The 24644-nt window shown below is 52.9% G+C and overlaps 2 protein-coding genes and 1 pseudogene across 2 annotated transcripts; 1 reads left to right on the top strand and 2 right to left on the bottom strand.

The window, feature by feature from the left end:
• The first annotated feature begins 492 nt into the window (after positions 1-492).
• Positions 493-7523, top strand: TENT5B (terminal nucleotidyltransferase 5B). Its single transcript, XM_063105303.1, has 2 exons — positions 493-918; positions 5581-7523. Exons 1-2 carry the CDS (start codon positions 655-657, stop codon positions 6598-6600), a joined length of 1284 nt encoding a protein of 427 aa, XP_062961373.1. The 5' UTR covers positions 493-654; the 3' UTR covers positions 6601-7523.
• A 3139-nt stretch (positions 7524-10662) lies between these two features.
• TRNP1 (TMF1 regulated nuclear protein 1) lies at positions 10663-17021 on the bottom strand. The gene is made up of 2 exons (XM_063106587.1): positions 16094-17021; positions 10663-11400 (listed from the first exon to the last, which is right to left on the bottom strand). The coding sequence occupies exon 1, from the start codon at positions 16939-16941 to the stop codon at positions 16267-16269; it is 675 nt and encodes a 224-aa protein (XP_062962657.1). The 5' UTR covers positions 16942-17021; the 3' UTR covers positions 10663-11400; positions 16094-16266.
• A 6500-nt stretch (positions 17022-23521) lies between these two features.
• On the bottom strand, positions 23522-24503 carry LOC134385203 (nucleoporin NUP35-like; annotated as a pseudogene).
• Between the last annotated feature and the right edge of the window lie 141 nt (positions 24504-24644).

The raw sequence follows: 24644 nt of genomic DNA, 5'->3' as shown, positions 1-24644 counted from the left end.
GAGCAGGAGGATCGCTGTGTCAAGTTGAACACGTGGCGTGATCTCATTGGGCTTCTGAAAATAGCGATGTGCCAGTTGCTTTCGCAATTTCTTCCAGCACCAATCAAAAAAAAAGAAAAGAAAAAATTGGAATTTCTTAATTGTCTGACTCCGCTACAAACTCCACACAGACCTCTTCCCTCCCACCTGCCCCTGGAGGGCGCTGTCCCTTTAAGTCCGAGCCCTCCCGGGCCAATCACAGTGAACGAAAGTTTTTTAAGGACCAAAGGAGGGAATTCAGTGGGAGAAGGAAGTAGGGGCAGGGGCGTGCCTTCCAGCCAATCGGAATCTCCCTAGAGAGCAATGACTCACGTGCAAAGCTCCGCTGGCCAATGGCAGGGGCGTCGAGAGGCGGGGCGGCTCCCGCTGTATGACAGCTGCCCGGACCAATGGGCATGTCGCCCGCGGCCTATAAGAGTCTGCCGGGCCCTGGGCGACAGGCTCTGGGGTCGGTTGGTCGTCGCCGCCGGAGTGTGCCTTGGGTTTGCCTCGCCGTCGCTGCCGCCCCGTCCCTGCATCCGCGCCCCCGCCTTGGCCCGGTCCCAGTCGCTCTCCCTGCCCTCATCCCCTTCACCACCCCCCGGTTTCTGCCGTCGGGGCCCCGGGGCCGGGCGAATGATGCCGTCGGAGAGCGGAGCTGAGCGCCGGGACCCGGCGGCTGCGCAGGTGCGGACGGCTGCGGCCTCGGCGATGGCCACGGCCGCCCCGGCAGGCGGCGGCCCCGACCCGGAGGCCTCGTCGACTTCCTCCGGCCGGCACCTGAGCAGGCTGAGCTGGCCACAGGTGAAGCGGCTGGACGCGCTCCTGAGAGAGCCGATTCCCATTCACGGGCGCGGCAACTTCCCCACGCTGAGCGTGCAGCCCAGGCAGGTCGTGCAGGTGAGAGCGCGCTGGGCCGGGGGTGGGGGGCTCTACCCTGAGGCTTTCGTGGCTGGAAGGCACCCGGAGGCTGTTCGATTCGATGGACAGTTAGGGAAACTGAGGAACAGGGGCAGGGGCTGTAACAATTGCACCGCGCATTTATGGTAGACCAGACCTCTTCCTCTTGTGCCTAATAATCCTTCCCCACATGGCTGCTTCCCCTGGGGAGCCCTGATTCCCCCGCTGACCACTTGCCCAGTCCCTGGCTGGGGGAGGAAAGAAGAAAGGGGAGGGACTCAGAGGGGAGTCGAGGGGAGAACAGCCCCGCCTGCAAGGACAAAAGATGCCAGGCAGCCCCGGGTGGGTAAGTGTGCATGCTTGGGTCCAGAATAGCTTTTCCTCCCCAACCTGGTGTCCTGAACCTCACCCCCACCTTCCCTGTCCAGGGTTCTAGGGCCAGACTCTGTTCTTGTGCTCCCACAACCCTTGGCTCAAGAACCCCTGCCTAGGTGGAAAAGCCCAGAAATCCCTGCAGCGACTCCCTCCCACTCAGCTGGAGTTGTGACAGGAGATTAATAAAACACAAGGCCGTACTTCGTACCCCATTCCTGAAGGCAACATTGTCCAGTTTAGATGTTTCTCCCCCTCTCCAAGATTGGAAATGAAGGCCTCCAGGTCTCGGGCCCTAAGCCCCATCTCTCTGACAGCGGGAGAAGAGAATTCTGGAAGCTCCTCCTTCTTTCAGACTCCAACTCTTCCCTTTACCTGACTTCTCAACGACCCCCAAACTGCTCTTTCATCTGTAGAGCCCCTATGCTGTTCAGAGTATGGTAATTATTGTACCCATTTTAGAGCTAAGGAAGCTGAGGCCTCAAAAGGGGCAGTGAGCTTCCTAAGATTACCTATTGAGGTGAAAATCAAACCCAGGAGGTCTTGGGTCTTCATTGAGCAGGTTGCTACAGCTTCAAGGTTTTCCCATCCCTTCCGTAGCCCAGTTCCCAAGCTGAACTTCTAGGTCTAAGGGGTCCCTTGATAGAAGAAACCAGAAAATCCAGCGATTCCTTTGTATTCCTGCCAGCCAATGGACTTTCAATCTGGGGAGGCAGCCCTACAAGATAGGTGAAGCAGGCCATTCCCCTGCCTCCTGCTACCTTGGCTTCCAGCAGAGGGGGAAGGGTGCTTGCTGGGGGATTACCTCACCCTCCCTCCCAAGGATCTAGGAACGGCCTGCCGCCACAAGCGGGTGGGGGCAGATTCTCCCGGGCTGACTCACCCACAGCCTCAGTGGTGCTCTCTGAGGCATTCCTCAGCTGCTCTGCTCGATGTCATCTGGGAGATTAGGAAACCACTAGAGGCTTTTCTCCCCAGGACGTTCATGTCAACCCTGGGACCCCAGCTGCTGCACCTCCAGGACTGTGGCCCCAGGCATGGGGGGAGGGGAAAGTGGAGCCAGTGTGGCAGCTCTCTACACAGGCACAACGGGTGCTCTGGAGGGGAAGTCCTTGCCCTTGTCAGTATGGTCCACAATGCCTTTACTAGAGCTCTGTGCCAAGCCTGTTCAGGACACTAGGGGCACAGATGTGACTAGGACCCAGCCTCTGTGCCTTCATGTGCTCCCAGCCAGGTGGGGGAGACTACAGGTCAACAGCAGCTGACTTTACAATGTGATAGTAGTGCAGTGTCCTCCTAGACTAGGATCAGAGATTTCTCAGAACAGGGAGCTGTCAGCTATGGTGGGGAGGGGGTGGCAAAGATTTCAGAGCTCAACTGGGAGGTTGGACATTTGGGTTTAGGGCCTGGACTGTTGTCAGTTCCCTTCACTGGGCTCAGTGTTCCCATCCATTCAATGGGGATGGATTGAACTGCTCTCCAACACCCTTAATGATTACAAAATCTGAAGGGAACAGGTGGTTTCACCTGGCCCGTACAGCTACCTCCATGGGGAAGAAAGTCTCTCCTGGCAGGAATCCCCAGCTGGCAGCTTCAAAAGCTGTTGGGATGTGTGTGTGGGTGGGAGGAGGAAGGGAGGGTGTAGCTGGTTGATGCTTTTTGGGCTTCTCACCAGTGTTGAGTTGTCCCATGGCTCAAGACTTGGAACCTTTCTCCCTCTCCATTCCCACAAGGCTTCACCTACAGCAGCAATCTGTGCAACTACAGATGCTGTTCTTGCTTGTACCTGGTCTAAAGGGACCCACCCTCCTGTAGGAGGCCCCCCTGCCTGTAGCTCTTGGAGGCTCAGTTCTAATTAAGCTTAGCCACTTATTGGCTGTGTGAACTTGGAGAAGTCCTTTGCCTTCTCTTGGCTCAGGATTGAACTAGACAATCTGATCTCACCAGCTGCAGCCAAAGGGTCTGCGTGAGGCAGCTCTGGATATGTTTTGTAAGCCTGCTGGCTGACAGCGCCTATCAGTCTCCCCATAGGTCTCAGCAGCAGCCCTGGAGAAGAGTGGTTCTGGGGAGGGCCTTGGCACAAGAGAAGGGAGGGTGCAGTCACTGCCCCTCTATGGCTGGTAAGTCTGATTCAGGAGGCTCCAACCTGCCCTGAAGTCCTTGGGTGTGGCAGTATCTGGGGACTGCCTGCCAAACTGGCTGTAGTCACACCTGAGAAAGAGACAACAGCCTCTGGCTGGCTGACACAGCTGGCCTCATGGCCCTGACGCAGGGGATTTAACAAGGGTACTGCTACCTACTCACCAGACCAGATGCCATGCCCCGGGGTGGGTACCAGCCTGGGAGCAGAAGCCAGCACTGAATGAGGCTTAGTTAGATCTTATGGGACTTGGGGAGGGGGCTCATCTGCTCTGCGGGGTTGGTGGGGTCCTTGGACCAAAGTCTTTGGCTCACTTCTGTCCTTGGCCTACATGACCACAGCTGAAGGTGTGGGTTAGAAGTCCCACCGGCTATACTGCAACAATTGGCCCTGTCTGTCTGGCCAAGGCATCCTCCAACCCCCACCTTCCTGCTCCCCAACTACTCTGGCTCTGGGCTTCATTGATTTGAGAGTTGCCCTCACTTTGAAATTTTGAAAGGAAAGGAGGATTACAACACTAGTTTCTAGTCTCTGCACCTTCTGAACCCTGGGACTGTGATGAGGTAGAAAGAGGATGGGCTTTAGAAGTCAGCCATGCCTAGGTTTGAAGGCATGTCTGCATGACCTTGGACAGGTGACTTCACTCCTGTCAGCCTTGGTTTCCCCATTTATAACATGGAGATCATAGAGATCTTTTCCCCATAGATTCTGGTGAGAAGATCCTGTGCCTGGCACTCTCGAAGTGTCTAACCAATATACTCCTCCCCCACTCCACTCCTGTTCCCCCGTGTTCCCAATGGCCAGTTGCTTACCTTCCATTGCCATGACAATATCTTCCCCTGGTAAGTGTCCTCCTCCCGGAAGGCTTCCTGGAGGGAGCCGCCCGCCTCAGATTGCCCCACTGTGGCTTGCCTCCTCAGCACTTAGGTGCATTCTTTGCAGTAATTCCCTGGGAGGCAAGGAGGACAGCCCAGCCTGGTGCTGGGTGCTGACTTGGCAGCAAGGCGGGGTTGCAGAATCACTCAGGGCAAGAATGCTGCCTGGTCGCCTGCAGAACAGTGTGTGAAGTACTTGGGTTGCTGAGGAAACTGAATGTCAGACCCCAGCATCACTCTTCTCCCCACCTGGTGCCTCAGCCTAGGGAGATGCCTCTTGCTAAAGGAACAGGGTCAAGAAGACCTGTAGACTGACTTGTCGTGTGTCTCTGCCATCAGGCCTGGGGGTCCTCCATCTCTTTCCATTTGGCATGGGAGGCTTTCTGCATTCTTGACTCAGTGAAAAGGGCTCAGCTTATAATTTCTAGTCCTGACATCGCTGAATGGCTCCTCTGAGCCTTAGTAGTTTTCCCACCATAAGCCTCCTTTTCCTCATCTACAAAATGAGTGTAATATTTGCCTCATTGGATCCTTGTAAAAATGAATTAGGATGAGTGCATGATAGTCAACATGTGTGAACTTGAGATTCCAACTAACCTGGGTTCTTGTCTCAGCCTGGCTACTCTATGACCTTGGACATGTTTCTTACCCTCTCTGTGCCTCAGGTCCTCCGCTGTCAATTGGAATAATATTACTCAAAACGTATTATTGTGTAAGTTAGTATGGTAGTGAATGTGAACTGCTAACTATATTTCCAACATGTCTGAACAGTTACCACAGTGCCCGGCACAAAAGTGTTTTACTTGCAGTTTAGAAAGGTAGAATAGCTAGTGGCTAAGACATGGACTCCATCTTGGTTTAATTCCCAGCTCTGCATTCACCAGCTGTGTGACTTTGGGCCAGTTACTTGGCCCTTCTGTACTTCCATTTCACCATCTGTAAAGTGGGAATAAAAGTACCTATTTCATAGGGTTATTGTGAGGATTAAGTGAGTTTATATCTTAATGTCTAAAGTGCTTAGATCAGGACCTTTTGCTTAGTTAATGGTATGCATGTGTTGGCTGCTATTATTGCTGTTCTTTCGGTGTCATTCCTGCAAATGGGTCCTTCTTCAGATAAAGAAATCAAGGCTTAGAGAGTTAAATGGCTTTCCAAAGGCACAACAGCTGGTAAGTGGTCAGCAGTGGTTGATGTTACTGTAATGATTACATGGAAGTCCTTAGGGAACCCGGGGAGCCCAGGCTCCTGACACCTGTCCTGCCCTCCCCTCTGCAGGTGGTCCGCAGCAGCCTGGAGGAACAGGGACTACATGTGCACAGTGTGCGGCTGCATGGCTCGGCTGCCAGCCACGTGCTGCACCCTGAGAGTGGCCTGGGCTACAAGGACCTGGACCTGGTGTTCCAGATGGACCTGCGCAGCGAGGCATCCTTCCAGCTGACCAAGGCAGTGGTGCTGGCCTGCCTGCTGGACTTCCTGCCGGCCGGTGTGAGCCGGGCCAAGATCACACCACTGACACTGAAGGAGGCGTACGTGCAGAAGCTGGTGAAAGTGTGCACAGACACAGACCGCTGGAGCCTCATCTCACTGTCCAACAAGAGTGGCAAAAATGTAGAGCTCAAGTTTGTGGACTCGGTGAGGCGCCAGTTCGAGTTCAGCGTAGACTCCTTCCAGATCGTCCTGGACTCCCTGCTGCTCTTTGGCCAGTGCTCATCCACGCCCATGTCTGAGGCCTTCCACCCAACAGTGACAGGTGAGAGCCTGTACGGGGACTTCGCCGAGGCCTTGGAGCACCTGCGGCACCGTGTCATCGCCACGCGCAACCCTGAGGAGATCCGTGGTGGTGGCCTCCTCAAGTACTGCCACCTTCTGGTGCGGGGCTTCCGGCCGCGGCCCAGCACTGACGTGCGCGCCCTGCAACGCTACATGTGCTCCCGCTTCTTCATCGACTTTCCAGACCTGGTGGAGCAGCAGCGCACTCTGGAGCGCTACCTGGAGGCCCACTTCGGTGGAGCTGACGCAGCCCGCCGTTATGCCTGCCTGGTGACGCTGCACCGCGTGGTCAATGAGAGCACCGTGTGCCTCATGAACCATGAGCGCCGCCAGACACTGGACCTCATTGCCACACTGGCGCTCCAGGCGCTGGCTGAGCAAGGCCCGGCTGCCACTGCTGCCCTGGCCTGGCACCCTCCAGGCCCCGATGGGGTTGTGCCGGCCACTGTCAATTACTATGTGACCCCTGTGCAGCCTCTGCTGGCTCGGGCCCACTCCTATCCCACCTGGCTGCCTTGTAACTGACTCAGACCCTGGTCAAAAGGAACATGGCCTCACGGGGTAGGGTGGGGTCTCTAAGAGTATGTGGAGGACATGACCAGAGAGAGACAGGCAGCCTGTGCCAGATGGCCCAGCCCTGCTGCAGGGTTGGGCCTGTGATTGAACACTCCATACTTCCCCAAGTGAGGCTGCTGTGGGGCTTAAGACCAAACTGAGGTTCTTGGCAGGAGGACCCTTTGGTTATCGCACCACACTTCTGGACCAGCATGATTGTGGGGTGCAGGGGCCATTTTTCTTGGGGGTCGACTGCCTTCAAGAGACAAAACAAATTTGGGATAGTAGACTCAATGCCCAGCTCCTTGGGTTGATTTCCATGGCCCCGAAGGGGTCTTTTTTACTAGGGCCAGCCTATAGTGATTTCAGCAGCCTCCGAGGGCCTACAGCTCACACACTGACTAAATTATGGTATGTTTGGGGATTACTCACTTTGGGTTGGGCTGGGCCACTAACAAGGCCTGGTGGGCCAACCCAACTAATCACTTGGAGGGGGAAACTGAGGCATGCAGCAGATACCTGGGTTTGGGGAGGAATGGGTATAGCCTAGTCTCCTGAAATTCATATGCCAAGCTGCAAAACCTTCCTCTTGAGGGGTTGAGGTGTGCTGGACAGGAGCCAAACAGCCCGGGGTGGGACACATCCCATGCCCCTTCCAGCATGTCGCTCCCCTCCCTCATATAGTGAGGAGCCCTCCTGCCTGGGAGCTTGTTCTTTGAAAGGTGCTGAGTCCAAACTTGCCACGGCCTAGCCCAGTGCTCCCACCCCACTGGCTTGGTTACAGGGCTCTCACATGGGGGAGGGGAGCCATGTCCCCATCTCCTTCCTCATCCCTCTGGATCTGTTGCTATTTTGCACTCTTAACACCTGCCAATAAAGATTGTCTACACTGAGCCTAGTGCTGTGCTTTCTCCTGGGAGAAAGACGTCCCATGGCTGTGAGGACTGCGGCTGCCTCCCCCCATTCTGAGTCCAGCTTGTAGTATGAGATGGGACACTGGAGGTGTGTGAGACCTGGGCTGGCTGGGGGACTGCCCCTCCCCTCAGCACCAGCCCCAGCCTGACGACTGTACACTGGGAGCTCGTGTCTGCACGTGTGACCTGCACCTGCACATTGCCTCAGCGAGTCTTAGGACTCTTATTAAAGAGTAAACATTTCAGTGTTTTCTACCTGGAATCCTAATAGCCCTAGCCTCATACTCCAGTGTTCGGGGCTGCTTGACCCCAGCTCTGCCCACCCCATCTCTTCCAGGGAGCAGGTGGGGAACAAGCTGGGTGAATCTGGACTAGGGGTCCTTCAAGTAATGGCAGCCAAGGCTAGGGGACTTCTAGGCTTCTCCAGAGCCAGAGCCCAGGTGGGGCCTTACCTGGGAGAAGCTTCCTCCATTCTCTGGCTCCCTCCCTCAGCCCCATGTGCTGATGGGTATGCTCTGGCTCACTCTTAGCAGGTCCCCTGGAAGGGAGGGGCAGGGTCTTTCCTTTCCAAACCCAGTTGGGACCATGCCAAGCTGGGAGTGTCAGCCACAAGCACCCATGAAGCTCTTCCCCCAGGGCATTAGCCAGTCATGGGCCAGGACGCTGCCCACTGTTTACCCAGACTCTTTGATCCAGGGATTGCAAAGTCCTTACACATTTAGCCTCATTAGGGGCCTCTGAAGTGGTGACTTTGATGGTTCCAGCCAGGGTGGAAAAAACAAGGCTGCAGAGGAGGTCCCAGGTCACCAGGGTGAGTCCAACCACCTCACCCACTCTATGGGTCTTTGGTGGGTATCCCAGCCCCTTCTGCTGCCAGGCTCAAGATGGCAGGAAGGGCAGCCTCTTTGCTTGGTGACTGAAAACAGCTCCCCTCCCTCATCTTAGCTGTGTCCACCTAACTAGGGTCATGGGAGGGACTAAGTTTGTCCCACCTCCTGATTTGGCCCTTGAGCCTGGACATGAGGGGGATGCCCATAGTATAAACACAGCAGGCTGAGATTATTGGGGTTGAGAGAGGGGCTAACCTGGATGTGCTTGTCTTAGAGTGTGAGAAAGCCAGAAACTCACATGGTACACATGTGTATACCCTGCACTTAGCCCATCAGGGGTCAGATACCATTCTAGGTGTTGGGAATACATCAGCAAACAAAAGACAAAGATCCCTACCCTTGTGAAGAGTACATTCTAATGGGCTAGATAGAAAATAAATTACATGCTCTTAGGTCAGCAATGCATAAAAATATATATAGCAAGGTAAGGGATTGGAAGAGCTAAGTTTTGCAAATTGAAAAAAATCAGGTGCATGTCAATGACAGGTGACATTTGACTGAACAAAGACAAAGATGGTGTGAAGCAAGCTGGGGAAAGAGCGTTCCGGCCAGGGATTCTTGTCTGTGAATGTACACGTGCTCTGGCAGGTGTGTCTGAAGAAGCTCACATGCACCCGAGGGTGTCTGGCTGGCCTTGAGCTGGTGCATGTGCTTGCTGGTGCCAGTACACGCACATGCACAGGCGTGGGGAAGTGGGGCATGAGACAGTTCACAGTAACCGCTGCCATTTCTGGCATGCTTTTCTCTAGGCCAGGCACTATGCTAATTATCTCATTTCATCCTTGCAGCAATTCCATGAGAGAAGAATAAGTATTGTTTCCATTTTACAGACAAGGAAACTGAGGCCAGAGAGGTCAAAGAAGTTTGTCTGACTCCAGTCATTGCTGTTAACCCCTGCACCATCCTGCCCCTACACTGTGATTTCACATGGATGATCATACCGTATGTCTCCTGTACATGTATGTGACAGGGCATGTTTGGCATTGCTGTGACATTTGTGATTTTATGTATGACATAAATGGCAGTGTAGCAGTGTGCCAAGATGTACATTTTCTTGATATACATGTGACACTAGCCATGGCTTGTGACTGTAAGGGGCCCATGTTGGCACCAATGTACCTGTGGGTGTGTTTGGGAGTGGTGTAGTGTTTCCGGGTTTGAGAAAAACACTGACTCAGTGGCTGACATTTTTCCTCATGATGGACAATTCCTGCAGCCATCAGGCAGGAATCAGAGTCAGCAAAGGGAGGGCTGAGGGAAGAAAGCCCTGTCCTCCACCTTCCCACCCCACTGTGCTCTCCAAGCAACTATCCACCTGCCCCTTCAGGCCCAGTGGGTGGGAGAGTTGAGGAGGGGAAGAAGCATTGCTGTGGACTTTGGGGAATGGAAGATACACCCCAAGGCAGTTACATGAAATGCTCCGATCCACGCTCCACCTTCTCCCTGCTCCATGCCCTGCGGAGGCTGTCATCTGTGGACTACCATCAATGGCTCCCTTGTTCCCTCCCCAGGAGGCTGTCATGGTTGGCCACATCCCTCTACCAAAGGCCACTGCCTGCTCCTGTCAGGGGACCTCTCCACACAGCTGCCTCCCCTTTACCCCTCCAGGCCCCAGAGCTTGTAATGGCCCCTGAGAGCTGCTCCGTCCTTTGCTTGTTTCTTAAGTCCAGCCCTCGCCTTTGGAAATAATCCCTTTTTAAAACTCTTCCCAGGGCCGGCCTGTGGCTCACTTGGGAGAGCGTGGTGCTGACAACACCAAGTCAAGGGTTAAGATCCCCTTACCGGTCATCTTTTTTAAAAAAAACAAAAACAAAAACAAAAAACTCTTCCCAGTTTGAGTGTGCTCTGTCTCCTGCTGGGACCCTGAGTGACAGCTGGCCCACATGGTCACCAATACAGTCACACACAACCTCACAGGCCACCGCACTGCCATGTTCTCACAGGCATGCACAGCCTCCCTCAGTGTCACAGGGTCTCCCACGTGCATTCCCCACCCCGGAGCTTCCTCATCGCGTCCCTTAATGGGAAAGACATGCTGGGGATGGTCAGCTGTGAGCCAGGTCAAGGGAGAAATAAGTCTGCAAATCAGCAACAGGCCCAGATTGCCAAACGAAACTAAACAGAAGCTGCTCAAGGAACTGCCAACTTGAAGAGCCATGACAGAAACACACAAAGGAAAGGAGGCAAGGACACTTGCAAAGTAAACCTTAAAACCACACGTTTGCCTCACATTATTGGAATTTATTCTTCCTGAATGTATAAATCAGGGGACTGATTCAGTATGCATTCATTCTGCAGAATTCCACCAGTTCTGAGTTGTGTTGAATAAATGTGCTCTCCTTCCCTCTATTATCAAGATAGTCAATAAATGTTTCCTTTTTTCATTTAAAACCTTGCTTAGAAGTTTTATGTTCCTACCACCTCCTCCTGAGAAAGGTGTGTCCCTCCAGGAGCCAGCAGCTGATTGTCTTTCTGAGGGGCCACAGGCACCTCCCACAAGGGGAGAACAAGGACAGTGGATGAGGGAAACAGGGATTTCTCAGACCAACCTTTCCCCTCAAACAGGCCTCCTGGTGCTTCGAAGAAATGACGTCTCCCAAAATGGGGACCCCAGCTGCACCGTGACTTAAGAATAATGACTATATCTTTACAAGAAATCCTTTTCATTTTTACACTGGAAATGTTTGCTGCTTTCTTAAATAATCGGATTGCATCTCAGGGCCTGTAGTAACATCTCCAGCTGTACAGTGAAAGCCAAAGTCAAAGTGGCACAAATAAGAAATTAGTACCAGCAAGTTCCCTGGAGCCCAGCCCCTTGCTACTGTGAAGTGAAGGGATCCTGTGAGGAAGGCGCTGAGGTCGTGTGGGGTCAATTCTCAAAGTCTTCCTGAAGGAGGTGCCCAGAAAAGGAGCAGAATCCACGAGTCCAGATCCTTACAGCAGAGGCCCGGAGGATTTGGGAGGAGCTGGAAAGAATAATTCCAAGAGCTTTAATTACCTCTTTCCCACAGCCACCCAGCCCCACCCAAACCCTTCAATATCTTCCTCAAGAAGGGCCATCTACCCTCTGTGGAGAGAGGTGCAGGAGAATGTTACTGAACGGGGCTCATGGGGCTCCAGCCCTGCAAGGGGCAGGGGTTCCTGTGGGAAGCAGAGGTTCCCTCAAGCCTTTGTCCTTGGCTGGGATCCCCACTGGTCTGAGCAGCTGGAATGGAATGTTCCTGGAATGAAAAGCCTGCCCCCTCCTCCACCTCTCCCCTTATGGAGTTCCCCAGGGCCCAGTCCAGGGATTCCTGATATGGAGATGCTCTAGAGAAGCGAAGGCCCACGCTGCCTGGGGGTTCTGTCCTGGCAGCCTCTCCCGGCCTAAGCAGGTTGGCTCCATCATTTACAGATCTCCAATATGTGCTGGGTACTTAGTGTGACTTCTCATTTAACACTCAGAAGTTATTTCCTCCCTAGTTCTGCCCTAAAATACAAAACAAAAACAAACAGAAGAAACTAGCTCAGAAAAGAGAAGTCGTTGCCCCAGCTGACAAGTTCCAGGCCAGGACTAAATCCCAGGTCTGTCTAGTTCCACCTGGGGTCCTTTCTGCCCCACCATAGAGCATGTCACCTCCTCCTCTGCCATCCCAGGCTCTCTGCTCTCCTTGGCACCAAATGTTCCAACCCAGATCCGCAGGGAGAGGAGGCAGCCCTCCAAGGCAAGCCCCAGCCCCACCAGGGGCCCTGAGCATCCTTGGCCCACCCTCACCAGAAGACAGGTGTGCTGACTCAGCCTGACTCACCCCCCAGGGCCAGATGACCAGGCTGAGGTGTGCCCAGACTTTGGGAGTGGGGGAAGAGGGGCAACTTCTGCCAGCCCTTCAGCATCTCACAGCATCTCTCCCCAGAACCAAGGATCGGGAGGTCACTATGTCACTATTCACAGCCTTAGAAGTGAGAACCCAGAAATTCCCCCAAATGGAACCCTCACTAGCCTGATGAAAGAAATGCCACATAGCCTAATGTTTAAGGGACCCCCTACTTACAGGTTCTATGTCTTTGGGCAAGGCACCTGCCCTCCCTGACCCTCAGTTTCCTCATCAGTGAAAAGGGGGATAAAACCCCTTACTTTGCAGAGCGGTTGGGAGCACTGGAACAGATAATGGGTGTAAAGTGCTTAGCGCAGTGCCTGGCATACAGAAGGTGGTTACTATATTATTCCAGAACCAAGTGTTCCCTTCCCCCATCCCTCCTGGCCAGGATGCGGTCTAGGATTAATGGGGGAAGAAAGAGGTTGGGGATCTCCAAGCTTTCCCAAATGCCTTATCCGCCACTGGTCATAAAGCAGGGCGCCTCTCCAGCTCTGAGAAGCCTGAGCACCTAAGGTGTTCTCCAGCGACCCGGCGTCAGGGTCAGGGAAGGGGATCCTCCCAGACATGCCCACTGCAGGTTTGGAACACTTAGCTGCGACCTGTAGATTCAGCCTAATCTCTGGGAGTCCACTTTGATGGTCAGGTGGAAGGTGTTCTGATCAATTATCAGTAACAAACTTGTGAATAGTGAAATGACTCCAAGCTTTTACTCAGGCAGTGGTCACCAACAAGGCAACTTCTCTTTCCAGAAAGTCCTTCTTGATGGACCTTGCCCCTGAAGCCCTGTGCCCTTTTCAAGCAGCTCCCACCCCCCAGGAACCAGTGATGGGCACAACTCGGGCCTCCAACCCCGCACCTCCCAGTAAGCCATCACCGGAACCACAATCCTACCCTCACTGACCGCTAGACCCTTACAGCTCAAGGCCGAGGAAGCTTTGGGATGACTGGGAAGGGAACTCTTGGGGGCAGGGATACCGGGGACCCAACCTTCCAGGCCACACCCCCATGCCTCGCAAAGTAGCCCCACAGTGCCCTCTGGTGGCACCGCCCACATACGACTGGGGCCAGCCAAGAGGGAAAGGGCTTATCCAGGTGAATGGCAGACTAGAACTGAACTAGTCTTCCAGCTCCAGCCCCAGGCACCAGCCTGTTCCCCTCATTTGTCTTTGCTGAGATCCCAGATTCACTGGTGGCCACCAATGTCCTCAATGCACAGGTCCCCCAAGATCCCTGGACTCAGTCCAGTCCTCAGGGCTGGGGGCCATCAAGAAACTGTTCAGGAAATCACTGGGGGATGGGGGGTGTCAGCCTCCTGCCCAGAGGCTAGAGTAAATAGTGAATGCCTAAAAATAGCCCTCCAACAACACAAAATTTCCAGCCCCCAGGAGGTCCCCAGGAATAGTGACAGCCAGGGAAGGTTGCCTGGAGGAGGGCTGGGAGACATAAGCCTTTGAAAGCAAAGACCCTCTGACTCAGCTCTGCTTCCTGAGCCCCTGGACTGACTTGATATCAATGTTTGTTGACTGAGGAGAAAATGGAGCCAGACTGGGGAGCTTCTAGAGGGGGTTCTCTAGACATGGGTGGGAAGGTGACTATTGTTAGTTGGCTGAGGAGTAGTACTAACCAGGAGCTGGGATTCAAATCACCAAGCACTGTGTGTCCTGGCCAAGGCCCTTGGTGAGGAGCAGTGGGACATGTGGAAGTGGAGGGAGGGGACAGAGCTGTCTGAGACACCAGGATCAATCTCCATTTACCCCACACATACGCACATACACCACCTTCTCCAGCAAGTGACATCTCTAATTCTCTACCCACCCAGCCCACCTCCAAATCGGGACAAAGCTGATTACCAATAAATCCCAGAGAGAGGAAAAACTGTGATGGCACAGAGCACTTTACACCATTAGCTAAAAGCTTCTCTGGGCCAGGTGCCCCCTCCTGTGCAACCCAGAAAACACTCCTGGCTGCAGCCCAGCGCTGCGGCCTGAGCTCCCTAACTGTGTCACCTCCAGGAAGTCCCTGTCCTCTCTGGGCCTCTACACCCCAAATGACCTGAACGACATCGTAAGGTCCTCCCTGAGGTGGCCAGAGAATGCAAAGGCCCCCCACTGGTCCACAAGCTTTCTCAGGGACTCTGAGACCTCCTCCTGGACCTTCATTCTCCAGCTAAGAATGAGTTCAGGAAGGCCTGGCTGTTAGCTGAGAAACTAGCTGACAAGTTTGGTACCCTGGGAGAGGAAGAACTGATGGGGGAGAGTCAGGTGAGGGCCCCTTGGACTCAGCCTGGCAGAGCAGTGTATCCGATTCTCAGGATTCATAGGATTAGACCAGATATCTGGTCTATGACGTTATCATCCTCCCTCTTCGCCCCATTCTCAAACGCTGACATGAGGAGGGACTAAGGAAACTGTCCCAGAAAGGGGACAGAGTTGTTCTAGGTCACAGAGCAGACAGAGGCCAGAGGCCAGCTATCCCTATACCTTGCCCAGAACACTGTGGGAGGGGCACAAACAAGCGTGGGACGTGATTCTGCCCTTTGCTGGCATGTGACCTTGAGGAGTCTCTCTGCTCTGTAAAATGATGACTTTAAATTAGCTCCTGGGGGCTGGCCCGTGGCTCACTCGGGAGAGTGTGGTGCGGATAACACCAAGGCCATGGGTTAAGATCCCCTTACCGGTCATCTTTTAATAAATAAATAAATAAATAAATAAATTACCTCCTGGCTCCACCAGCAAAGGCAGTGCTCCCTTCTCTAGGTGCAATTTAAAAGAACAAAACACTTTCCATGATGTGGGAGAAAACAGACCTCTGCCCTGTGTTAACCTCACCACAGCCCTTCTGGGAGGTGATAATGTCCACTTCACACACTGACAAGTCAGTCTGCAGTTAACTCTGCTGGGGAACAGCAGAGCAGCAGCCGGGCCATTTGCAGCTGGGTAGGGACAGAGGGATGGGGGCCTGAAGGGCATCTGGACAGAAAGAGAAGCAGACCTTATTTCAAGTTTCGCCCTTTAAGGCCCCCTTTCTGGAAGCTGATGCTACACCTGCCCCCTTGGGGCCTGTTAAAGGGTATTACCTGTCCCTGTATCAACCAGCTGCCAAAAAAAAAAAAAAGAAGGGTGTCACCTGGCTCCATCCCTGGCAGAGCCATCTTAGAGACAGGTTGGTGGGGGCCTAAGTGAGGAGGTGCCAAACATGCCATCCTGGTACTGAGTCAGACCGTAGTCTTAGCAAAGCTGCATGAGGGCATGAGAAACCTGTCTCCTATAAGCAGAAGTGCCTAGGTGTAAATATGATGGGAACAAATCCTCAACCTCTCTGGGATTCCAGCTCCCCAAATGGAAAACAGGGGCTTAGAGGAGGAGAACTCAGTCGTACAGCCCTGTGCCAACCCCCATCCCATCCTGGGACCTCATTATTCTGCCCTCCCGAAGGTATGGAGCTGGGCGATGCCAGAAAGTAGCAGCCTCAAGGGCAAGACTTCTGACAGCCCCAAGAGACCCAGGAAAGGCAAGTGGAGGTGAGGGTAGGGAGTGCTGTATCAGTGAAGCCGGCTCCAACTGGTAAAAGTTTGCCACCAAACCCCTCCCGGATCTGAGCACCCCCAATTTGTCCAACACTGTAATGGGGACTTGGTACTACCACCTCACTTCCCGGGTGGTCTGGAAGAGGCGGCAACGGAAAACGGAAAGCTGTATCGGGGACCCAGCAGACGCCAGAAGCCCCAGGGGACGGAGGTCCTGGGCCCTGCACACACACCCCCTCCTCCGCCCCTCCAATGCACCAGCTGCTAGGACCGCACCTCAGCCTCCTTTACCGGGCCCCTGGCCCCCCGACTGTCTCTTCCTGCGGCCGGTCAGTCTGTCCATCCGCGTAGGTGACGCCGTCCATCCAGCCGGTGACCGCAATCCGTCGGTCGGCACCTCGGCGACGGCCTGTCCGGGGTGGCCGGGGGTCCGGGCGCTGAGGTCAGCGCTAGGGGGAGGCGGGGCCGCGGGGCGGGCTGCGGCGGAAGGGCGAGTCGGGTTCGGGGCCACGGCCGCGCCTCAGGCGCCCGGCGCCCCAGGGCACGCAGCCACCCAGGCCGAGCGCCGAGGCGAGCAGCGCGGGCGGGCGGCCGCGGCGGCCGCGGCGCGGCCCCTTCTTGAGGCGCGACCCGTGCGCCGCCAGGTAGAGCTCGGCCTGCGCCACGCCGCCGCTCAGGCGGCCCAGGCTCTCCGCGCGGTGCGCCAGGCGCAGCTCGGCGGCCAAGAAGACTCGGTGCAGCTGCAGCACCCGGCTCTCCAGCTCCGACACCAGGCGCCGGCGGCCCTCCACCTCCAGCAGCCGCCGCCGCGCCTCGGCCAGCTCCAGCGCGCGGCCCCCCGCCCCCGGCCCCGGCCCGGCCCCCGGCCCGGCCGCCGCGCCCGCGCTCCCGCTAGCGCCCTGGCGCCAGCGCTGCAGCTCCTGCCCCTCGGCCGCGCCCGCCGACGCCCGGACCGCCTCGGGCTGCGATGGGGCCTGAGCCGGGGTCGGGGTCAAGGCTGGAGTTGGGGGCGGGGACTGAGGGGACGGTAGGTGCTCCCGGGGTGGCGGCGGCGGCGGGGACCCGGGTTCTGCCGTCCCTTCTTGGGTCCCCGGGCCGCAGGCGCTGATGCGGCAGCCCGGCATCCCCCGCCCCTCGGCGGCCTGCGGCTGTCCGTCCGCTGGAAGGACGGACAGCGCACGCGAGGACACAGACGCGGCCACAGTCCCCCCGCCGGCGCCGCACCCGCCGCCCGTGCGTCTTATAGAGCACGGGGCGGAGCGGTGGGCAGCACAGCCAATCAGAGGCTGGCATGCCCTGACCCCGCCTCCTCCGCCGCGCTCGTTCACTTTCCCCAAACCCTTCAGATCCCTTCGCCCGGCTCTGCACTGCGAGGGCACCCAGTCCCCATCCACTTCTCCCCAAATTTGGGGTGGAAAGGGGGCCTCCCCTTCCCTGGTCTGGAGTCATTAGCTTTAGGAGCTGGTGCTTGGAAATCACAGAATCCAGTCTCCACCTGGGGGGCTTCGCCTGAGGTCCCCTTGTGCGACAGAGAGAGCCTGCACTAGAACTCAGGACACTTGACTCCTGGCGCAGTGCTCCTCCCCGTACCCCACGCTGCCCCTCGGCCGAGTCTGTTCTGCCTGCTCTCCTGGGCCACGGGCTCCCCCTCTTCCATCTCGCTGGGGCAATGGAGAGGTTAATGCAGAGGGGCGAATGGCGTCCGGGTGGGGTGGGGATCTGGCTTGGTTGGTTCCTTGCATAACAAATACCACAGCGCTGAATCCGCAAACCTTGGTGGACCCCTAGAGGAGCCTCAGCCCCCGCGGTGTACAAAGTTCTTTCCCCGTTCCTGCGCCTGTTTGCTCCTCCCAGCAGATGTCCACAAACCTGTTAGAGGGGGAAACTGAGATCCAGTGGCGCCTAACCCAAGGTCACATGGCAGGTTGGTGACTGAATCTGGACAGAAAGGCACTAGCTCAGCTATTCGTGCCCTCTGGGGACTCAGATACCTGGGTCTTCTCCCCATCGCGGAAGGACCGTCCTTATCTGGGATTTAGTCATCCTAACGAAGTGATAGGACTGAGCCCTGCCCACCTTCCCCGAAGCAGAAGTGACCCTGCCAAACGCCGGCCCAGACACCGTGGCCCTGCCTCAGTTTCCATCTGCTTGAAGGTGCCCTAGGCTTGGGAGGTGAAACGCTAAAGGTGTCGCCAGTGTGATACTGCCCCAGCCTGAAGAGGCGACTGATAACAGAGCGTCGCTAGCTTGATGAGGAGGAGGATAAGGGCAGGGACTCATCCCCTCCCCGTCCCCCATCTTCTCTAAGTGCTTTCAGGTGCCTTAGACTGAGTGACGGGGACTCGTGGGCGAGACAGCTTGGCTCCAGAGAGACAGCTCAGAAGGGGGCAGAGAGGAGGGAGGGTGGGTGAGCTGGCGCCAGGCTCAGTGAAGAGGAAGGAAGGAGCACTTGGGGGGAGGGTGCTCAGTGACCAGGAACAGTGGAGGCTCAGTGAGGGGACAGCGAAGGGCTCAGTGAGGGGGGAGGTCTCAGTGAGGGGAAGAAGAGCGGCTCCCTGAGTACGATGTGACTCAGCGAGCAGGGAGGAGTTTGTGGGTGCAAAGGTGCTGGAGGTGGCTCTCAGCGGGAGAAGGGAGGTTCGGTGAGGGACACCGGGACTTACTCAGGAAGTCAGAGGGGCTTAGTGAGGATGATGGAGTTACCAGGTTGCCCCCAGCAAAGAGAAATGTCCTGCTGAATGGAGACATCCCTTTGAATGGGCTCCTTTGTGTCATCCAACCTTGGGTCTCTCTCGTGCAGAAGCCCGCCATTCCCATTAGGGTGAGGAGACCGGCAGGTGTTTTGCCTCCATCAGGCAGATCACTGCTTCCAAATCCAAGAGGAATAAATCCAGGGGAACAAGACCAACACTTACCCTACCTCTCATGATTGGCCAGATCCAGAGAAACAGTCAAGACCTGAGTTCAGAACCCACACACGCTGCCCATCTGGGTGACCTTGGGCAAGTAATTTCTCTGAGTGGGAGGACGTGCTCAACACATTGAATGAATGAACTGAATGAATGAATGTTCTCCATCTCCTCACATCATCCCTGAGAGAGCGCGATCAGCAACCTTTTCTTCCAAATGAAAAACCAAAGTCCAGAGAAGTGAAAAGGTTTGCAAAAAGTCACTCAGCAGGTAAGTGGCCAAGCAAGGACTGAAACACAGGTCTGACCCATCCCAAAGTCACCCATCAGTGCCCTGTTATTCTCAGACAATATTCACCGTTTCTATCCTCTCTGGCATTTCCCACAAGTCATAGGTATATATGTATTTGTTTACTATTGAGTTACAAATAGTCTCTCCCATAGACTGGTTTTGTTTATCGCTAGAATGCCCTGAAGTTAAGTAGAGTGCTTGGCCCCATAAGGCACTCAATAAACGTTTTTTCTTTTTTTTTTTTGTGGCTGGCCAGTGTGGGGATCTAAACCCATGACCTTGGTGTTATAAGGCTACACTCTAACCAACTGAGCTAACTGGGCAGCTTCTCAATAATCATTTGTTTGAATTGAAAATTAACACAAAGGTAGGGCTTGCTGGGAATGGAGAAGTCCCCTTCTCCATTCATTCATTTATTCATTCTTTATTTCACTCATTCAACAATTTTATCATTAACTCCTCTGCTGGGCTGGATGCTGGAGGTACAGCAATGATCAGAACAACCTTTGCCCTCAGTGAGTCTAGGGGGGACACAGACAGGTGACAGCAGTTCCGTGAGGTTTCTCTTGGGATGGGGGAAGCACAGAGGCCATGGGAACACAGCACAGCCCTGAGCCCAGCTGGGTGGGGAGGGGTTCCTTCAGGAGGTGATATTTAAACTGAGACCAAAGTTAGAGATGCAGAGATGGTGGCGGGAAGGGAGAAGTATTCGGGATGGAAACAGCATGTGCAAAGGACCAGAGGTGAAAGAGGTTTGGCATCTGCTAGCTTTCTTGCCAGCTTCCTTAATTGGCTCCATACTCCCAGAGTGGACAAAAGCTGCAGCCAACCACATTAGTGCTCAGCCAGTCCTGCAAACACAACATTTGGAATGAGAAAATTTATTTTTAATCTATAATGATTATTGTGTTTTTCCGATCTTTATGTTATACATTCCTTTTGTAGAAAAGCAGGAAAATAGAGAAAATACTAAAATATAAAAAAAAAAATAGAGGGAGTTGGCTGGTTAGCTCAGTTGGTTAGAGCTGGTGCTGTTAACCCCAAGGTTAAAGGTTCAGATCCCTGTATCGGCCAGCCTCCCCTCCCCCCCCAAAAAAAAGAATAGAGAGAAAAGGGACCTGACATCAGAGAAACTTGTGTTTGAATCAGGGCTCAGTCTTTTCCTAGCTGTGCAACCCTGAGAAAGGCACTTTTCCTCTCTGAACTTCAGGTTCCTCATCTGAGAAACGGAACTACTAACATCTATGACATAGACAAGGACACCATCAGACGCAAGTTGGGCCCAAGATCTCACAAGCTGGTCACATCCATCTGACTCAAACCCTGCGGTTTGAGCCTGAGACCCTGAAAGAGAAGAGGAAGCCCAAGCAGGACCAGGTGCCAGAGTCCTGTGCAGTATATAGGTACCCCCTTCCAGGACAGCAGCCAGCAGAGAAAGCCTTGTGGAGGAGATGGTAAGTGTGCCTGTGACCCCCAGGCAGGATCCCCTCCATCAGCTGAGAGCAGGGTAGGACAGGGGGCCAAGGCTTGAGGAGTCCACTTGCATTCCAGCCTAGAAGATCGGAGGCCTCTGCTGTGAGATCCAACCCCTCCCTTTCAGTCTCTTCCTGGCAACCTGGCCTGGCACCCTCTAGGATGTGATCTCAGTTTAATAATTTAGCAGATGCAAACAAAGATAGCAGCTCTGAAAATAACCCAGTCAGGCCCCGGCCTCCATCTCCCCTTTCTCCGACAGTCTCCCCTGCCTTCCCCTCAAGGTCTCTGGTCGCCCTACATACCTGTCAGTCCCCTGCCCGCCACTGGACACCTAATTCAACATCTCCTCCTTCTCCCTCCTCCTCACCTCTTTCGCTTCATTCTCATATTGAGAGCTTTTACATCGATTAGAGCTTAAAGGAATCTTGTCCTAGAAGCCAGAAGATGAGTTTAATTCACCAAGTCTGAGCCTGTGTTCCTGCATTTATAAAATGAGGCCTCTGAATTCTTAAATGTGGCATGAACAAAATGTGTGTGGAGGGGGGGTGCAAGTGCTTGGACAGGGGACTGGATGTCTTCCCTAGGAAGGCACAACTGCAGTGTCAATGTCATTGCAGTCAACAGCACTACAATCTATCCTGCTGTTCCATCCAGAGACCTCAGGTTTTCTTTGTTTTTAGTTGTTCTTGTGATGAAAATTTTGCCCTAGTTATTATTCCTAGAAGAAAAAGCTGTGACATTTGTTTGCAATGGAGGTAGCAGGTTCCATGTGTTTTTGATGCTTCATCACATTTTTGACAAGTAGAAATTATACCCCTTCCCCCTTGAAGCATTGCTCAAATCAGCCCACCTTTAGGGTCTCAGTTTTCACATCCCTAAAATAGCCAGGTGTTAAAGGCTAAGTAGGATAAGGTAAGCTCCATAACGGCTGAGATGGCATCTGTTTTCACGCGTTCATTCAACAACGTAACTAAGCACCTACTATGCACCAGCCACTGAGCACGCAAGGTGCTAGGGGCAAGGCAGTAAATAAGAGAGGCACAGGACGGTTAGCTCAGCTGGTGTTATCAGCGTGGTGCTGATAACACCAAGGTCCAGGGTTTGATCCCCGTACCAGCCAGCCACTAAAACAAACAAACAAACAAACAAAATAAAACCCCCCAACTATGTGCATTTCTAATTTGCCAAGGTCCAGGGTTCGATCCCTGTTACTGGTAAGCCACACACGCACAAAAAATAGAGAGGCACAATCCATATTTCCACAAAGCTTATGTCTCAGAAATCAAAATAATCTAATCCCAATAAATGTGCCATGAAGGAATAATAAAACACCTGCTATTATTTCCTTAGTGCTTACTCTGTCCAGGTACTGATCCTATGAGGTACTATTATTAGCATAGCATTTTTTTTTTTTTTTAAAGACGACGGGTAAGGGGATCTTAACCCTTGACTTGGTGTTGTCAGCACCACGCTCAGCCAGTGAGCAAACCGGCCATCCCTATATGGGATCCGAACCCGGGGCCTTGGTGTTATCAGCACCGCACTCTCCTAAGTGAGCCACGGGCCGGTCCAGTATATCACATTTAACAGATGAGGAAACTGAAGGACAGAGAGGTGAACGGCTAAGGTCACGTGGTCAAGTAGCAGTGCAACTAGGATTCAACACCCAGGCAGTCTGTCTCCAGAGTGCTTCCCTAGAAATTATGAACAAGGAATAAGCTAGTGACATGAAAAGGGAGTTAGGGAGGGCTTCTCCTTAGGAGGTGACATTTAAGCTGAGACCTGAAAGATGAGCAGGAACCAGTCGTGTAGAATTGAGGAGAGACATTTCCCAGCAGAGAAAATAGCAAGTGCAAAGGCCCAGAGAGAGAAAGTTCCGTGTGCTCAGTGCCTAGTGAGCCAGCAGGAAAACGGGCAGGGCTAAGGTCAGAGACGCAGCCCGAGCGAGGATTTCAGATTTAACTCTAAGTGCAGGGGAAGTCTTTGAAAGGTTTAAATCTGGGATCAACATGATCTGATTTGTTTTTAAAAGATCATGCTGTTTGCTGTGTAGAGAATGGCCTGAAAGGCAGCAAGAGGGGAATGAGAGAGACCAGTTAGGAGATTACCGCAGTAATCCAGCTGAAAGGGGATGGTGCCAGGCGTAATGGCAAGGGGTGGGAGAGGGGATGGATTTGAGTTTCATCTAGAAATGAAGGAGAGGACTTGTGGATGGATTAGTGTGGGGGTGAGGAAATGCCCTCTGCGTTTGTGGATGCAGCAGCAGGTTGGATTGTAGGGCCCTTGCTGAGATGGGGAAGACTAAGGAAGGAACAAGTTTGGCAGAGAAATCAAGGCCCAGAGGGTTTTCCCCCCCTAAATAATAATTTCTTTATTACAAAAATAAGAACAAAATGGGTCTACAGTAATAGCCCATTATATCTTCTTATTCTTTCTTTCTTTTCTTTCTTTCTTTTTTCAATACACACAGTAGGCAAAGTTTATTATCAAGAAACTCTAATAGTAGGTTTTTTAAAAGAATGTTTTGGTTTTAGAATACTGAAAGATGACAGTTCACAGCAGGACATATAGTAAGTACGATATTAAAATATTAAATGCTATCTAAATTAAAAGACCATAATTCAAATTGCCAATTATAATCTCTGTGTCTTGATAGAAGCACCTGTAGTTTCCTTTTATGAAACTCACCCCATCTCCTCATGAAGAACCCTCACCACAAATTATTTAATTTACAGTAATCAGTGCTGAGTTTTTTTGTGCTTAAGCATGCTAGTCCAGAAAGCACAAAATCCTATTTACAGGGATTTTAAGTTTTCTTTAAAATGTATCTCAAGCATCTTTTAAAGTGCGAACTACAAATAGGCAGTATCCTTAAGGAAAAAGTCTTCTAAAAGAAGTATGAGATAGCTTTCCGATACTGTCAAAAATGTTTATACAACTAACCAAAGGAAACCGGCAGTACTCTGCTAACTCTGTGTTAGTGTAGCAGCCTCTTCCTTGGTAGTTGAGTTCTTAGCTCTTATTACACTACCAGCTGAACGTGTACTCCATTGCTTTAGATACAAGACTTTCATCTTTTTTTGGCATTTTTCTGTCAAAAATAACCTGATAGTCACTAGTAGAAGTTTTGTATGCTGTAGCAAGAGGCCTCGTGGTAGAAATCCTAGGAGTACTTCCAGGTCGTGTTGACGTACCTAAGGTTTTGTTTGGTGGTGTAAAGGGTAGAGATGGAGATGGTAAAGCACATCTGTAACTGTTTTGCATAACACTTTTATCAGTATGTGGTTTTACACCAATCATAATGGATTCGCCAAAAATTCTCCCATCTTTGCTTAAGGTTTTCCAGGCCTGCAGTTTAGACTGATAATGAATATGCATCCAATTTCCCATGTTAGACATCACATGTTTTAAGATATTCCCATATTGTGCAAATTATAATGATATATAGGAAGCAGATGCTTGAGGAAACCCAAACACAGTCACCCAAGTGTCATCGAGGTGATCTTCAGAAGTCAGAGAATCTCCTTGAGTATAAAAAGGATCCAAATGAGCAGGAGATAATGTCATCTTTCAGGGTTGACCAATATTTGTTGGACTAAACATACTTTTCCCTGTCCCAGGAGTAGTTGTCGTAACCCCGACAAGAGGACTCTGCATTACTGAAATGTTTGGCTGTCTTCTTGAAGTTAAAGGTGTTGACCCAAGTCCTGGGCTGGAACTGTCATCATATATACTTCTAACTGGTGGAGCTCCACTTTTATCTTTATGAACTGGTACAACTGGTTGTGGTGCTGACCTGCCTGCAAGGAAAGGTGATCTCACTTCCATGACTCCTACTGAAGGGCCACTAATCGATCGAGGTTGTGGAGTCACTGGAGCTGGCAAATCCCCCATTAAAAAATCCAAGTAAGAACTGGGCATTAACTCCTGGCTTTGGCAGATCTGAACCCAGCATGACTGGTTCAGACCCCAGCGTGGGTGCCTGGGGTTCCACGGCAAAGGCTGCCATCGTGGCTGCAACTACTCTTAATCTTGGGACCTTCCCAGTTTTCAAAAATGGCGGAAACTCTCTATATCTTCCTATTTTTTGTCCAACTAAGAAATAGTATACTTTGCAGGAGGTGTACATTCAGTTTCAAAGGTGGAGAGA

Source organism: Cynocephalus volans, chromosome 8 (assembly GCF_027409185.1).
Source record: "Cynocephalus volans isolate mCynVol1 chromosome 8, mCynVol1.pri, whole genome shotgun sequence".
In the NCBI taxonomy this organism is placed as follows: Eukaryota; Metazoa; Chordata; class Mammalia; order Dermoptera; family Cynocephalidae; genus Cynocephalus; species Cynocephalus volans.
The sequence above is the reverse complement of the archived record's forward strand: the minus strand, read 5'-3'. Positions and strand labels throughout refer to the sequence as shown.

Bases quoted from the DNA above. Each gene is read 5' to 3' on its own strand.
- TENT5B (XM_063105303.1), top strand. From the start codon at position 655: ATGATGCCGTCGGAGAGCGGAGCTGAGCGCCGGGACCCGGCGGCTGCG. The intron at 919-5,580 runs GTGAGAGCGCGC...TCCCCTCTGCAG, and splicing joins AGCCCAGGCAGGTCGTGCAG to GTGGTCCGCAGCAGCCTGGA.
- TRNP1 (XM_063106587.1), bottom strand. From the start codon at position 16,941: ATGCCGGGCTGCCGCATCAGCGCCTGCGGCCCGGGGACCCAAGAAGGG.